The sequence below is a fragment of the Branchiostoma lanceolatum genome, chromosome 18, assembly GCF_035083965.1.
Source record: "Branchiostoma lanceolatum isolate klBraLanc5 chromosome 18, klBraLanc5.hap2, whole genome shotgun sequence".
In the NCBI taxonomy this organism is placed as follows: Eukaryota; Metazoa; Chordata; class Leptocardii; order Amphioxiformes; family Branchiostomatidae; genus Branchiostoma; species Branchiostoma lanceolatum.
Window position 1 is genome coordinate 622,587 of NC_089739.1, and position 16,929 is coordinate 639,515.

At 46.5% G+C, this 16,929-nt stretch overlaps 1 protein-coding gene and 1 long non-coding RNA gene across 5 annotated transcripts in view; both read right to left on the reverse strand.

Annotated features, from left to right (window-relative positions):
- Positions 1-849: 849 nt before the first annotated feature.
- On the reverse strand, positions 850-5,352 carry LOC136424804 (uncharacterized). Its single transcript, XR_010753932.1, has 2 exons — positions 5,306-5,352; positions 850-5,199 (listed from the first exon to the last, which is right to left on the reverse strand). It is a non-coding gene; the product is annotated as an uncharacterized lncRNA (long non-coding RNA).
- The window catches only part of LOC136424803 (oxidation resistance protein 1-like), a 30,922-nt gene continuing 19,343 nt past the window's right edge, over positions 5,351-16,929 (reverse strand). For 2 of the 4 annotated variants that reach the window (XM_066413465.1, XM_066413469.1), the window contains 8 exons: positions 16,161-16,635; positions 15,041-15,206; positions 14,002-14,176; positions 13,639-13,755; positions 7,505-7,657; positions 6,881-6,976; positions 5,961-6,034; positions 5,351-5,627 (listed from right to left, as the gene is read on the reverse strand). In XM_066413465.1, the coding sequence (XP_066269562.1) occupies positions 5,489-5,627; positions 5,961-6,034; positions 6,881-6,976; positions 7,505-7,657; positions 13,639-13,755; positions 14,002-14,176; positions 15,041-15,206; positions 16,161-16,635 (1,395 nt within the window). In that variant the 3' untranslated portion in view covers positions 5,351-5,488. Of the gene's footprint in view, positions 5,628-5,960; positions 6,035-6,880; positions 6,977-7,504; positions 7,658-10,036; positions 10,139-12,870; positions 12,939-13,638; positions 13,756-14,001; positions 14,177-15,040; positions 15,207-16,160; positions 16,636-16,929 lie in introns of those variants that run through there. The other 2 variants (XM_066413466.1, XM_066413468.1) reach the window with 2 other exon arrangements.

Below are 16,929 nucleotides of genomic sequence, written 5' to 3' on the forward strand. Positions count from 1 at the left end.
TATGGGTCATACAATGGGATGAGATATATAAATATATATATACATATATATATGTATATGTATACATATACATATGTATGTGTATGTATATGTATGTATGTATGTAGACCTAACGATATATCTATAAGTTTGTATATTTGTTAAGTGGCGTTGGCAAAATAAGTTGTATAACTTGAGTGCAGCGCCACTTTGTCTTTGTTATCTTTGAATAAAAAAATTTAAAAGATTGGTCATACAATATATTCTAAATTCGGTGAGTAATTTCCATGTGTCGGAAAAACATTTTAGACTAGTCTATAATATTTAAAGCTCTGTGCAGATGACGATCTGAATTTGTGACTGACTGTTTTGAGATCTTTTGACTTCACTGTAAGCGTGGTGTACGATTACATCAATGACATCCTCTAGGAACCCCAAAACTGATGCAAGCGTGCAAATAAAAATATATATAAAAAAAACGGACAGATGGCGTAATACAAAAGCGATCCTCTTCATACTGGCGGACTTATCTGAGTAATGAGGCTGTTGGAGTGGCTTATAACATGCTCGAGGTACCTCCTTGATCACCGGACCCCCTTCCGAAATATGAATGCAGCTCCAACCAGGATGCCCTTCCCCTAAGCCTGATTCGAACCAGGGTCTCCCGTTAACCAAATAATTGGAACCAGGAGCTCAACTGTGAGGCTGCTACCAAGTGAGCTACAGGGACATTCTTATTCAAATGCCATATCGTTTGGCCAAACTACATGTATTACTACACCTTTTAATTCAACGAACTGCAAAGACACCCCCCCACACACACACACACACTCCCTCGCTCGCTGAAAAAAAAGCCTCAGCACACATCTGTAGAAAGTGTCACCTTTATTCAGCACGATCTAACTTCACCAGTTGCACCAGCTACCAGATACAGGCGTCACGCCGAGCCGCGGGGCTGAAACCTCAGCCGAGCAGCGGACTGTATAGAATACCTTTGTTTTTATTTTACATCTATCTAATATCTACACTGTATGCCTACAAGTTACCCTGCCCTTGGATGCAGTTTAAGTACGAGTATTTCCTCGCGCGGCAAGCCTGGAGTGGCCAGGAGTTGGCCCGGAAATCTTCAGACATCTTTTCGGCACCGTTTTCGAACCTCTGATGATTTTTCGCAAGAACCATTTTCAATGGTAACACAAAGAAGCAATATAGTCTTTCCTACATTGTGCAAAACACACAAATTTCTAAGGGAATGTGTTGCGCAACTTTTATAACACTTTTGGACTCATTTAATGGCTCTGGTATTGTGGTGTAACCAAAAAGAAAATTTAAGACAGTATCCGATGAAGATGCCAAAAAGGTAGCCTGGAAACAACAGGACCAAAAATACTAGCCTCATGGAGCCTGCAGCGGAGGCTATACGAATATGGTCACTTTGACTCTGTACATGGAACACCGACAATCATCTAATCCGGACATTTCTTCATCCAGACACTTTGTTTTAAATCTTACTCGCCAGCGAATACATGATATAACAGTGATTCTACAGTCCTGTGCTGGCCTGCACATACATGTACATTGTACACTCTAGTCTGTACATACAAGGAGATCCACAAGGACACACTCCTAGGAACACCTCAGATACACCAAGCTTTTCGGGGACGAAAGCGCCCGGAACTTGTATCCGACATTGTACCCATGGACAGGATGCACAGGAATATCAACATACTGAAGACTAGTTAACAGTTACAACAGCCAATTTGTACCTACTGTTCTCCCAGCCCACGGCTTAACACTGCAGTAGTCTGGTCTTTCTGGTAACAGTATCATCTAGGCAACAACTCCTACTTACTGTGAATTCATGAACTTTCGCGGTGGGTTTATTTTGCAAAAGAGTTTTTTCAGTGTTTCGAGTATTACTAAGCAGTTGAAAAAATTCTGTACTACTACAGCACTAATACATTGGGAATGCATATTCACTGAGTCATGGTGAAAAAAGTTTAAGGTGCTAAGGCTAAAGAGACAGTTGTACTCCAATAAACTCCGCCAAAATAAAACCACCGAGAAAGTGTCAAAGAGTCACAGTACTGGGGTTCTCGAACATGGCTGTGGCATTTTATCACGTATAATCTCACATTATTCTCTTCAGAGAAATAAAGGAACCTGGGTATTGCATTAGTGTTTCCTTAAACAAAAATCTACCATCCATCTGTTCCTTAAAGACAAATAAAATGCATCTTAACAGTGTAACTTATAACCAAGTATAAATATATACAATCTTATCAAGTTCAGCCCAACTGAAGTCTGATGCTCCACAGGTTTGAAGTAACCTGGGAGCTTGTATCCTACCATTTGCAAACTAACCAAAATTTGCTTTTTTGAACAAATTAGAAATAATGTCTTTTAGTAACATTTAGGTACAATCAGTACGGCAACGGCTTTTTGGACTAAATTGTAACAGAAATTTCAACGTGCCCACCTATGCTTCTGTCAGACCGAACTTTCCAACAATATCTTTGAACAATTCATAAATTATTTTCTATAACAGGACACGTGCCATATTTGGTTAGATTTATACATAATGATATATAACAGCTTATCGACATAGAAAGCATAAGGTATAATAAGCACTGTGCCCGCTTATAATACATCTGTCTGCTAAATAATCATCTGGAATGACAAAATACCTCCATGTTCTATTCTATAACAAAATAAAGACTAATCTATACTCCATTTAATAGTAATTTCTGTTGTGGCTTTGCTTTGACTCTACACTTCCATAATACGAACCCACATATCAACAATTAAGAAGTACTTAATTTTTATAAAGCAATGTGCAACTGATTTGGAGACCATTTTGAATGCGGTGAACACATATTCTAAACTGTCCTGCTAGAATGCAAATTTGGCTGGTAACATCAACTCTTGTAATTTCACCCCACAGTAAGACCACGACATTTAAAAAGATGTAAATTTAAAGAGATCTAAATCAGAAATCCCCAAGGTATGCACTCTTCAGATATCCAGGTGTTTAAGTCATTTCTTAAAGGCCTAAGTGGTAATACAGTATTATGAATATGTGGCAGTCTACTGCTACTCTTCAGGCTTACTAGAGTTGACGTTATATTGGTAAGTCTAGGTTTACTTGAAGGCCATGACAAGTTTGTTGTCAGATTTTTTTTCATCCTTCCAGATGGACCTTTTCCAGATGTGCAACTTTTGTCCGACTCCATTGAACCATAATAACCCTCTCCCTGCTGCCTAACCCATAACCACTACAAAGTTGGTACGAAAGAGGCACCACAGCAGGCTGATGAAGGTTAACGGGATCAGCGTCACGGACGTGTCATGGGTTCAACGATGCTGCTGCCATGGCTTAGTTTTTTTCACTCAATTTGAAGGAAAAATGAGTCATTCATGTTTAAATGATAATAAAAACCTGCAAGTCCGGAAAATTTGCCACTTTTCTTGCCACGTCTTACGTCATTTCGATATTAGCCTGGGTCTCGGCCATTTCAGCTTTAGTGTGCTCTCTCTAGGGCTCTGGAGGAACAGAGAGCGCGTACTAAAGCTGGGACCCAGACTATTTCCATATGGGAAAGTCAGCCACCGCTTGTAAACTAAACATATTAGATTGCGTAGATGCATAAAATCAGGGTTATACTGAAAATGAACATATGTTCATGGTCCAATTACATACAAGTAACAAAGATCTTGGCCTGAAAGTATAAATATATGCCAATATATCATGGTGATCCAGTAAAATGCGAATAATGTACAATTTGATGATCAAGATAAAGTACAGTCTGGTTTGACTTCTTCCAGTCTCTCTTTTTTGCTCCATCTCTCCAACCACAGTTGTGAAATAAAGTCTTGTTTAACAAAACCACACAAATTTAGTTGTTGGTTCCCGGATTTAGAAAAAAAATGGCTTTAAAGGTTTGTTCCATGGTTCACTCAGATGTCGGTCTTGCAACCAGCCCTATTTGCAGCTTAACGACTAGAATAATTAGCAGGAAAGTTCATCTGAGTTGGTAAAATCACAAAGTATTGTTCTGTGACAGCAGAATTAAACATAAATTGCAGAATTGTTATCATCAAGTGTCTGACAACCAAGGAAACACATTAGTGTGGCCTGATCTAACCATATCCCCCTTCTCCACCTTAACTCCTTGTTTCTGTTCTCACTAGGCACTCGGGAAAATGCAACAGAAAGAACGACTCTTGCTTGCAGCCTTGCAGTTTGTTTAGGAGGAACCTAAGTTTGTACTGTCAACTTTCCTTTCGGGGCTTTCCTCCGTCTGGCATTCAATACTTGCTGTCAAGCTTGGAGAAATGTTTAGTCAAATTCTATGGACGACTGTCGTGAAAACATGGAGTGCCGCAAACAGAGAAGAATGAAGTGTTGGATGTTATGAACAAGTCTAAACTTTATAGAACCTACACACACGTTATCTGGTAGTAATGCGACACGTCCGTTGCTACACTCTCATGTCTGCAAAGTTACGTCCCCAAAACTAGAAGTAGTCGGGTCCATTCTGTCAACTGGACTGAGCCAAACATTTAAGTAAGTCCCAATTCCTCCAAGACAGTGTTGGTTATATAAAGTTTAGGATATTGGAGTTTTCTTTGTCACAATCAGTGATGCCTCTCATCTGCTTACGTTCCGATGTCTATCAGACACCTTCCTCAGAACTTCCGACTTGAGTTCTGCTTCTTGCTGCACATGTGTACGTAACCGAAGTCAGAAGCTCTGAGGAGGGTGTCTGATAGACATTGGAACGTAAGCAGGTGAGGAAGTTGACTGGTTGTGAAAAAGAAAACTCCAATATCCTATGTTCTACCAACCCGATGTAATTATTTTCGAAAGTTTAGACTTGATCAAACTGTTGAATATGAGTAGCACCTTTCCGAACTGCTGTACAATCTGAACTTGGCATATGAAGCCCACATAAGACCACGTGAAAAAACAGGGAGCCAAAAAGGGACAGCATGCATAGAATTTGATTCAGGTTCCTCCGCAGCCTAAAGTCGACATGTACACTCCCCCGTACAACACGTCATGGCTGGTTCTCTGCCGCTCACCCTACGACTAAGTACAACAACAGAGTGCGGGGCAGGGAGGTCAGGTTACAACTGTATAGGATCGGGTTACAGCCCGTCTGAAGATCAGGTTACTCTTTACACACCTGGGTGTAAGATCAGGTTACATCTCATAGCCTGAGTCTTAAGATCAGGTTACGATCAGTTTACATCACATAGTCCCGGTCTTAAGATCAGGTTACATCCACAGCCCTAAGTGTGAGATCAGGTTACATCTCATAACCCCAGTCTTAAGATCAGGTTACATCCCATAGTCCCAGTCTTAAGGTCTCCAAGCCCTGGGTATAAAATCCAGTTTCCACTGGGTGTATTTGTTTTGAGATCAGGTAACCCAAGGGTACTATCAGGTTACATCTTGAAGCCCTGTGGGTATCCGATTACATCTTGTAGCCCACTGGGTGTCGGATTACATTTCAAAGCCCCATGCCTCCAGCCCCTTGATGGTGAAGTCCTCCTGAGAGGTCAGCAGCTGGTTGTTGAAGGTCGTGCAGGTGTGCGTTCGTCCGTGGTACAACATCTCGTCCAACCACAGGCCGAACTGGCCGCTGGGAGGAAACACGACACCTGTCAATCACACACAGCCATAACATCTCGTACAACCACAGGCTAAACTGGCCGCTGGGAGAAAATACAACATCTGTCAATCAAAACATCTTATCCAATTACCTGTTGTAAATCATTCAGGGCAGAGATTGTAACCGAACGCCTGCTTCTTCCAGATTCGGGAGTGTCGTTCGAACGTGCTCAATCATTTATGGATGCGTGCGATCAATGACATAAACAGTTTGTGAGCAAACTCCCCCCTTATGATGAAACCAGTTTGTGTGGTTTAAGTCGTCTCTTGTTTGATCTTAAGAAGTGATGAAGATGAGACTTACTCTCCTCCTCCGATGGCGAGGCAGTCTTTGTCTCCCTTGATGAAGAAGGTGTTGTCACCTGTCCACTTGTACACCTGTAGAAGCACAAACTCAGGTGAGGCGAGGCTTCCAACAGAAATATCCTTCGGTCTACTTATAATAGACAACACTATCATTGATACTATCAATGGGGAAAACACCGGAAGTCTTTAATCACCTGTAGAAGCACAAGCTCAGGCGAGGTTAGCAGGCCTAGAAATACTGGGTGCATGTGCGCCCGTGCTCACCCAAAATTGGAGCTATGCACCTAATTTTTGACTGTGGGTGCACCAGTGCACCTAGAAATTTTTGTAAGCTATAAGGTAAGGGTCCTATAATTGTACACTAGTTTTCAGAAAATACTCTTGAAATGTATTCTTGACTTACTTGACTTTTAGACAGATTAGCTAAAATTACCCTTCGTTGTATTCTACTTGATGTATCTAGTTAGCGATAGAATTACAGATTGTAGTTCTTAAGAGCGTTAAACTTGGTAATTTTGTTTTGCTGACATTCAACTTTATTTTATGTGGTGCACCCCAAATTTTTTCTGTGCACCTAATTTTTTTTGTCGGGTGCACCAGTGCACCTATTTCTAAAAATGAATTTCGAGCCCTGGGCAAGGCTTCCAACAGAAATATCCTTCGGTCTGCTTATAATAGACAACACTATCATTGATACTATCAACGGGGGAGAACACCCGAAATCTGGAAGTCTTCAATCATGGTGGCTTATACTTTGAGAAGGAAACTTGTCGATGATAGTCTACAATATGTAAGACTACAATGATGATAATTAGGAAACACTGGAAGCTTTGTCTTTCCCAAGGGCATAAGATCGGTGACATGACAGGACTCGAACCGGCGACCTTGTCATTATGCAACACGACTCCTCACACTCACCTTGAAATCCTGGAAGAAGGTGAAAAGGAAAGATTCCCCCGTGCCGTAGAAATGCTCGCTGATCTTAACTGGGCTGGAGGTCAGAGCTCCGAACACCTGAGGACGAACATGTGTCAATCAGCATCATATCATAGTTAGTTTGTTTGTATTGTGTACCCAGTAAACCGCATGAAGGCGTAAAACACCAGGTTTGTATTGAAGAGTATAAGCTGCATATCCGGACAGATTCATATGATCCACACACATCGGGAAGGACCCCTACTCTTTTCGATAAGTGTGTTGGTTCTTTAACGTGCTCGAGGCGTGGCTCTCCTCAAACACGGGACCTCCATTTCACATCCTACCCGAGGGACGTCCCTAACCGAAGCTGGGTACTCATTTTCACCTGAGTAAAGTGTAGAGAGTCGTGTAAAGTGTCTTTCCCAATGGCACGACGTCAACGGGACAAATCAGGAAACCCCGGATTCGAACCCGGTATCTCTGGGTTCTGGGGCCAAACAGCCTGCCACTACGCCACCGCGATGCGACGCGTTTAGTTAGACGTGAGCAACGAAAGATTTTTTGGTGTCGCTTTACTTTGTGAACAGAATCAGCCTGTAAATTTGTCAATACTTTTCAGCTTACGTTGTTTTCTGAGTCCTGTACGACGAGTAGCGCAGGGGAGTCAATGCCCACCATCTTCTTGTACAGGGTGGTGAGGCTGATGCCGTGTTCGAAGGTGCTGTAGATCAACATCCAGGCGTAACCCTCGGTCCTGGGGGGCAGGAACTGGGCAAGCTGGGGGAAAGAAACATGTTTAATGTGCTGTTACAAGAGGACAAAAGCATGTTCGAAGGTGCTGAAGATCAGCATCCAGGCGTAACCCTCCGTCCTGGGGGGCAGGAACTGGGCAAGCTGGGGGAAAGAAACATGTTTAATGTGCTGTTACAAGAGGACAAAAGCATGTTCGAAGGTGCTGAAGATCAGCATCCAGGCGTAACCCTCGGTTCTAGGGGGCAGGAACTGGGCAAGCTGGGGGAAAGAAACATGTTTAATGTGCTGTTACACATGTACATGAGGACAAAAGCATGTTCGAAGGTGCTGAAGATCAGCATCCAGGCGTAACCCTCGGTCCTGGGGGGCAGGAACTGGGCAAGCTGGGGGAAAGAAACATGTTTAATGTGCCGTTACATGAGGACAAAAACATGTTCGAAGGTGCTGTAGGACAGCATCCAGGCGTAACCCTCGGTCCTGGGGGGCAGGAACTGGGCAAGCTGGGGGAAAGAAACATGTTTAATGTGCCGTTACATGAGGACAAAAACATGTTCGAAGGTGCTGTAGGACAGCATCCAGGCGTAACCCTCGGTCCTGGGGGGCAGGAACTGGGCAAGCTGGGGGAAAGAAACATGTTTAATGTGCTGTTACACATGTACATGAGGACAAAAACATGTTCGAAGGTGCTGTAGGACAGCATCCAGGCGTAACCCTCGGTCCTGGGGGGCAGGAACTGGGCAAGCTGGGGGAAAGAAACATGTTTAATGTGCTGTTACACATGTACATGAGGGCTAAAACATGTTCGAAGGTGCTGTAGGACAGCATCCAGGCGTAACCCTCGGTCCTGGGGGGCAGGAACTGGGCAAGCTGGGGGAAAGAAACATGTTTAATGTGCTGTTACACATGTACATGAGGACAAAAGCATGTTCGAAGGTGCTGAAGATCAGCATCCAGGCGTAAGAAGGCAAAGAAACATGTTTAATGTGCTGTTACATGAGGGCTAAAACATGTTCGAAGGTGCTGTAGGACAGCATCCAGGCGTAACCCTCCGTCCTGGGGGGGGCAGGAACTGGGCAAGCTGGGGGAAAGAAACATGTTTAATGTGCTGTTACATGAGGGCTGAAACATGTTCGAAGGTGCTGTAGATCAGCATCCAGGCGTAACCCTCCGTCCTGGGGGGCAGGAACTGGGCAAGCTGGGGGAAAGATACATGTTTAATGTGCTGTTATATGAGGGCTGAAACAGGTTCGAAGGTGCTGTAGATCAGCATCCAGGCGTAACCCTCGGTCCTGGGGGGCAGGTACTGGGCAAGCTGGGGGAAAGAAACATGTTTAATGTGCTGTTATATGAGGGCTGAAACATGTTCGAAGGTGCTGTAGATCAACATCCAGGCGTAACCCACGGTCCTGGGGGGCAGGAACTGGGCAAGCTGGGGGAAAGATACATGTTTAATGACTGTTACATGAGGGCTGAAACAGGTTCGAAGGTGCTGTAGGACAGCATCCAGGCGTAACCCTCGGTCCTAGGGGGCAGGAACTGAGCAAGCTGGGGGAAAGATACATGTTTAATGTGCTGTTACATGAGGGCTGAAACAGGTTCGAAGGTGCTGTAGATCAGCATCCAGGCGTAACCCTCGGTCCTGGGGGGCAGGTACTGGGCAAGCTGGGGGAAAGAAACATGTTTAATGTGCTGTTACATGAGGGCTAAAACATGTTCGAAGGTGCTGTAGATCAGCATTCAGGCGTAACCCTCGGTCCTGGGGGGCAGGAACTGGGCAAGCTGGGGGAAAGAAATATGTTTAATGTGCTGTTACACATGTACATGAGGACAAAAACATGTTCGAAGGTGCTGAAGATCAGCATCCAGGCGTAACCCACGGTCCTGGGGGGCAGGAACTGGGCAAGCTGGGGGAAAGAAACATGTTTAATGTGCTGTTATATGAGGGCTGAAACATGTTCGAAGGTGCTGTAGATCAACATCCAGGCGTAACCCTCGGTCCTGGGGGGCAGGTACTGGGCCAGCTGGGGGAAAGAAACATGTTTAATGTGCTGTGACACATGTACATGAGGACAAAAACATGTTCGAAGGTGCTGTAGGTCAGCATCCAGGCGTAACCCTCCGTCCTGGGGGGCAGGAACTGGGCAAGCTGGGGGAAAGAAACATGTTTAATGTGCTGTTACATGAGGGCTAAAACATGTTCGAAGGTGCTGTAGATCAGCATCCAGGCGTACCCCTCCGTCCTGGGGGGCAGGAACTGGGCAAGCTGGGGGAAAGAAACATGTTTAATGTGCTGTTACACATGTACATGAGGACAAAAACATGTTCGAAGGTGCTGTAGGTCAGCATCCAGGCGTAACCCTCGGTCCTGGGGGGCAGGAACTGGGCAAGCTGGGGGAAAGAAACATGTTTAATGTGCTGTTACATGAGGGCTAAAACATGTTCGAAGGTGCTGTAGATCAACATCCAGGCGTAACCCTCGGTCCTGGGGGGCAGGAACTGGGCAAGCTGGGGGAAAGAAACATGTTTAATGTGCTGTTACATGAGGGCTAAATCATGTTCGAAGGTGCTGTAGATCAGCATTCAGGCGTAACCCTCCGTCCTGGGGGGGGCAGGAACTGGGCAAGCTGGAGGAAAGAAACATGTTTAATGTGCTGTTACACATGTACAAGAGGACAAAAACATGTTCGAAGGTGCTGTAGGACAGCATCCAGGCGTACCCCTCGGTTCTAGGGGGCAGGAACTGGGCAAGCTGGGGGAAAGAAACATGTTTAATGTGCTGTTACACATGTACATAGTAGGATTGGTCTGGACCAATCGTAGGGAATTACTCTGAGGAAGCGACCTCTGACCTCCGCTCGTGCTGCCTCCATTCTGCGGCATCCGCCGTGCTTACGGCACGGCTGGGCTCGCCTCCCGCTCGATGTTACGGTCGGAAACTTTTCCCCTCCCGAGCTTCCTTTTAAGCATTTCAACTTACCGTGCGGCGTCCCCCAGCTATCGAGGCACACGAACCTGCCAGGAAACTTGCGGGATGCCGTCCTCGTTGGGCCCGACGCGGACTCAGACAGGGCCACGGTGTGCCGAACTGCCGTAGCGTGCAAATGGACTCCCAGTAACGTTGCCCACATGGATTCGCAGTCCTAATAAGTTAGAGCTCCACCCGACGACTCCGGCTGTCTCTACACTGTCATGTAATCTTTGGTGGCGTCCTGAAGCGAGTTTTCTTCACCTGAGCCGTGGATTGCACACCCGTTCCTGCCTGATCCTGAGTTTGTGCTACAAATAACGTCTACACAGAGAGTCTACAGCGATCGGAACGACAGCCCCCCACCCCACTTCACGCCATTGATGCGGGGTCTCGCGGAAAATCGCGGGACTTTGGCAGCCATCTTTCTTCTCGCGACGAGCTTCCACGAGCGGTCCTTCCTCATCGCACGCCTCTCCCTCGTTTCACCCGTACCTACACGGACTACAAAAATGCGGTGGGCATCTACAGCAGCGTACTCAAGACTCCCAGGACTCCCATTCCACGTCGATGCGACTTAACTTTGCGGGCCGACCGGGAGTTCGCGGCAGTGCCCTGCAGCGAGATCGTCTCCAGCCTGTGATCATGCTCCGCAATTTTTTGACTCACTTCATTAGAGTAGAGTAGAATAGAATAGATTAGTTTTGCACAGAAAGATTGACAGTGCAACAGAACCAGCTCCAGCCGCGAAATCCGCCGCTCCGTGCGGCCGGCTCGCCTCCCTTGCAATGTTAACGCAGGGCCGCGGTGTGCAACTGAAACAGCGTGTATGGACTCCCAGCAACGTTGCCCACCTGGATTCGCAGTTCTAAGCTAGAGTTTCACCCGACGACTGATTCCGGCTGTCTCTACACTGTTCGTAATCTGTGGCGGCGTTCTGCAGCGAGTTTTCTTCACCAGCCTGGGACCGCACACCCGCTCCTGCCTGTCCCGAGTGAGTTTTCCCGACATTTTGAGCTTTCATCAAGCCTCTCAACCTACCGTGCGACGTTTCCCAACTGCCGAGGTACACTAACCTACCAAGAAACTTGCGGGTTGCCGTCCTGACTTTGTGCCACAATAGCGTATATACAGAGAGTCTACAGCGATCGGACCGACAGCCCCCCTCCCTCACTTCCCGCCATTGAGGCGTGGTCTCGCGAGACGACGGCCCGTGAATTGAACAGCCATGTTTCTTCTCGCGAGCTAACAACTTATCCACGAGCTTCCACGAGCGGTAATTCCTCATCGTACGCCCTCCTCCCTTTCCACCCGTACCTACACGGTCTACAAGAATGCGGTGTGCATCCACAGCAGCGTGCTCAAGGCTCCCCACTCCACGTCGATGCGACTTAACCTTCCGGTCCGACTCGGAGTCCGCGGCAGCGTCCTGCAGCGAGATCGTCATCAACCTGGAAGACTACGCACACCCGAAACTCTTGACTACTTCCAGTAGAGTAGAATAGATTAGAGTAGTTTAGCACAGCCAGATTACAGTTCATCAAGACCAGCTCCAGCTGCGTGTACCCGCCCACGGCCCACTTCACAGTCCTTAGTTAGAGACCCACGCCGACGTACCCTTTCCGGTTTGTCTCTACGCTGTTCGACAGTGCCCGGCCGGTGACGTCCTGCGGCGCGTTCTTCACCAGCCTTGGACACCTTTTTATGAACTGAATATCTAGCTACCTTCTAATTTAGATTCAGCACTACCATTACAACTAACTACTTTTCCGCTACGCGGTTTGGGGCCCTCACTACCCTCGGCTTGGCCGTTGATGTCTCTGTACAACCATTATAAGCCTCTACCACAGAGCAGTTTCACAGATTAAAGACATCACATGCCAAAAACATCACAGGACAAAAACATGTTCGAAGGTGCTGTAGATCAACATCCAGGCGTAACCCTCCGTCCTGGGGGGCAGGAACTGGGCAAGCTGGGGGAAAGAAATATGTTTAATGTGCTGTTACACATGTACATGAGGACAAAAACATGTTCGAAGGTGCTGTAGGACAGCATCCAGGCGTAACCCTCGGTTCTGGGGGGCAGGAACTGGGCAAGCTGGGGGAAAGAAATATGTTTAATGTGCTGTTACACATGTACATGAGGACAAAAACATGTTCGAAGGTGCTGTAGGACAGCATCCAGGCGTAACCCTCGGTTCTGGGGGGCAGGAACTGGGCAAGCTGGGGGAAAGAAACATGTTTAATGTGCTGTTACATGAGGGCTGAAACATGTTCGAAGGTGCTGTAGATCAGCATTCAGGCGTAACCCTCGGTCCTGGGGGGCAGGAACTGGGCAAGCTGGGGGAAAGAAATATGTTTAATGTGCTGTTACACATGTACATGAGGACAAAAACATGTTCGAAGGTGCTGTAGGACAGCATCCAGGCGTAACCCTCGGTTCTGGGGGGCAGGAACTGGGCAAGCTGGGGGAAAGAAACATGGTCAAGGCAATGTAGGATAAAATCATGGTCAAATGGCCGGGGCTGTAGGACTAAAACATGTTCAAATGGGCTGTAGTGTAGAACTAGGCAAGCCGGGGGGGAAGATAACAAGCATACAATGTATGTTCATGTTCCAATGGGCTGTAGAACTGGGAAAGTAGGGGCAGGGCACAAAAACATGGAGTTGGAGTCTCTTGCCCAGGATCGCCATCTTTGGTAGGGGCTAGAGGTCGGGGGTTGAAAGTCATTGGGTTTAATGTTACCTGTGATAGGTGTTTGGAGTCCTGTCAGTGCAAGGGAGCAGGTTAGGGGTTAGAGGTTGGGGGTTGAAGGTCAATGTTACATTTGAGATGTGTTTGGAGTCCAGTAGGTTACTTTTGTCCAAGAGCATGGGCTGGGTTAGGGGTCAAAGGTTAGGGGTTAAATATTAGGGGTTGAAGGTGACTCACATGTGAGACGTGTTTGGAGTCCAGTAGATTACTCTTCCCCAGCAGTGTAAACTGGGCTTAGGGTTAAAGGTTAGGGGTTAATGATTAGGGGTTGAAGGTTACCCTTACCTGTGAGACGTGTTTGGAGTCCAGTAGGTTACTCTTCACCAGCAGGGTTGGCTGGGGTAAACTGTCCTCCACTTCCAACTGGGATAACCTACGCCTGGCCTCCATCGCCGTGACGATCTGGAGCAAACAAATAAACAAGAAAGGTTCTATGTGTGGCAACTGCATTCCTTGTACTATGCTCAGAGAAGGCTTATCATTCAAAACAACCTACACATGTAACAAAATCTTTCTTAAGAACCAATCTAAGACCTGATTAAGAAATTTACCTTCAAGACCATACATCATACATTGAGTCAATAAATCAATCGATCAATCAACTTATGACTCTTATGATATCTAAGACTGAATAAAGTGACCCCTGACCTCCCAGTCCTTGTACAGGCTGGACTCGGAGGAGTAGAAGTCGTCCACCACCTCTAGCGAGTCCGTCTCGTCACCGAGCACGACGAATCCCGACAGCTCAAGGTCGTCCTTGTTGACCTCGTGGCCGTACACGTCCGGCGACCATTGCAAGAAGAACGCGTACAAATGGTCGGCTCTGAAGAAGGAAATTTGTACGATTCTTGGTGGCAAATGTGCTGGATGTTATAAGGACTGGTTCATTGGATGAAATACCTTCGGGACCAAAAAGGCTGAATTTTGAATCTCAGTACATCGTATTAAGGCTACCGTGGGATTTCCAAACATAATAAGATAATATCAAATCTCACTGTACACTTAGTACATATATGGTAGGGGAATGTTGGCACAATGGCAACCAAATCCGTAGTGTTTTTTGGCACACTTTTAGACAAATAAGCCAAGTGGTTCGGTGGGCGTCACTCCGCTGCCAGGGAAGGTCGAGTAAAGTGCCTTTCCCAAGGGCACAACATCAGGCACAGGGAGCATCGAACCCGGAATATGTTGGTTCTGAGTTCAACGCTCTATCTGTTGCGCTACACCGACGACACTAAAGGGGGACAATATTCAGTGTTCTAGCTATGACCAACTACTACTATGTGATATTTTCCCTGATTATTGTCTCCTACCAAGGTTCCTGCGTCTCCCACCAAAGTTTCAGGGCTCTAACAAGCTTCAATAACGGTTGAACTTCATTTTCTGTTAAGGTTCTCTTTAAAAAAAAAATCACTGAGTATTTCTGACCCTACTGAGGTTTCTGTGCCTCTAACCAGCATCTCCTGACAGCATGCTACAGTGGCCAATCAGTGTCTCCCACCAAGGTTGACAAGTGTCTCCCACCAATGTTTCTGAGCACTAACGGGTAGCGTTCAACTTTATCCAACAAAACTTACTGAATATCTCCCAACAACGTTTCTGCGTCCTACCAACTTTCAACTGCCTCATAAAGAGGTCCTTCAGTGTCTCCCACCAAGGTTGACATGGGTCTCCCACCAGGGTTTACCTGTCCTTCGGGATGGCGAACCAGTATTCAGGCAACTTGGTGCTCCCTGGGTTGACGACCTCCTTGCCGCCGGTGAAGGACTTCTTCATCTGCATGACCTTGAGACACAGGAAGAGCGGCGGGCCCTGGGGCGAGTTCAGGGACTGGGGCTGGGACGGCAGCAGCTCTGTGGGACAGAACGTGGGTCGTTAGATGGTTTACAACATGGTTTGTTGTGTTCTAACTGGGGATGTGATGGCAGCAGCTGTGGGACAGACAGAAACATGGGTCGTTAGATGGGTTTAACATGGGTCATTTTGTTCTAATGGGCTGGGACGGCAGCAGCTCTGTGGGACAGACAGAAATGTGGGTTGTTAGATGGATTACAACATGGGGCTGGGATAGCAGGAGCTCTGTGGGACAGAGTGATGGGTCGCAAGATGGGTGATAAAATGGGTCATTGCGTTCTAACTGGGGCTGGCACAGCAGTACCTCTGCGGGACAGAGAGATGGGTTACATTGTGGGTCGATAGATGGGATACAACATGGGTCATTGTGTTCTTACTGGGACCGAGATGGCAGGAGCTCTTTTCGAGAGACAGGATACATGTACAACATGGGTCATTAGAAAAATCAAAATGTGGCTCCATGTGTTCTAACTTGGGCTGGGAAACATGATATCATTTAGTCTAACTTTAAAGTTCCAGGCTTGTTTAAATCCTTAGCATGAAAGTTCATCTGTGTTGGTAGAATTCATTATTAACAAGACTAAACTTTTCAAGCAACAATGTAAGAGAAATTGGGACTTACTCAGAATTTTCATTCCGTTAACAGGGTTGATGGAGTCAAACGAAAATTTGGGGTAGGTCCCAATTTCTCTTACAGTGTTGGACGAGAAGTTTAGTCTGGTTAATAATTGTTTAAATCCTGGTGTAATCAAACTCCTGCAAACATTCAGAACAAACTAACTGTAGAGAACAAGTCAATAAACTGCAATTTGTAGCTGGAAATTTTGGTTTCCATACAACTTCAAAAGTATCAGTCACTGAATTCCTCGAATTAACCAAAAAAGAGCACTTTACTAAGCAGGAAGAGAGTTAAGTTATGTATAAGATCTAAATCAGAAGTGAAAACTACAAACCATCAAAGGACCCCGTCAAAGAGGGGAGGAACGTGGGCCTCTCTCGAACCCTTTCTTCTGACTCATCCTTCTTCCTCTGGCTGCCGTCTTCCGAAGGTAAGAGTTTCGAGGCGTCTTTAAGCTCAGCTATCTCCTGCTGAACGCTCGTGTCCGGTGGAATGGCCTCCGAGATGTCCTGAACCCCCGACCTGTTTGCTTCCGTCGTGAACAGGCCGCACGAAAAGTCCACAAAGTTTATACTCTCTTGCACGTTTTCGGCGCCGGTTAGCGCCAGTAAGTCTGCGTCCGGTTCGAGACCGCCTCTGCTTGTGGCGGTGTCGACGCCCGACAACGCCTGTTGTCCCGGCGACTCGGAAATTGCACCGTTGTTGTCGGCCGGCCTGACCGTTTCCCGTTGGTTCGCTTCCACCATTTCCGCGATGCCGCTTTCCACGCTGCCAGTGTCACTTGCGTCGCTGCAACCGCTTTTCCTGACCTGCGTGCACAATTTCATCAAGACTTAGTTTGAAAATCACAGAATTCTAGGAACCTCTGTCAGAATTCTAGGAACCACAGCCAGAATTCTGGGAACGTCAGCCAGAATTCTGAGAACCTCAACCAGAATTTTGGGAACCTCTGTCAGAATTCTAGGGACCTCTGTCAAAATTCTGGGAACCTCTGTCAGAATTCTGGGAACCTCTGTGAGAATTCTAGGAACCTCTGTCAGAATTCTAGGAACCACAGCCAGAATTCTGGGAACCTCTGTCAAAATTCTAGGAACCTCTGGCAG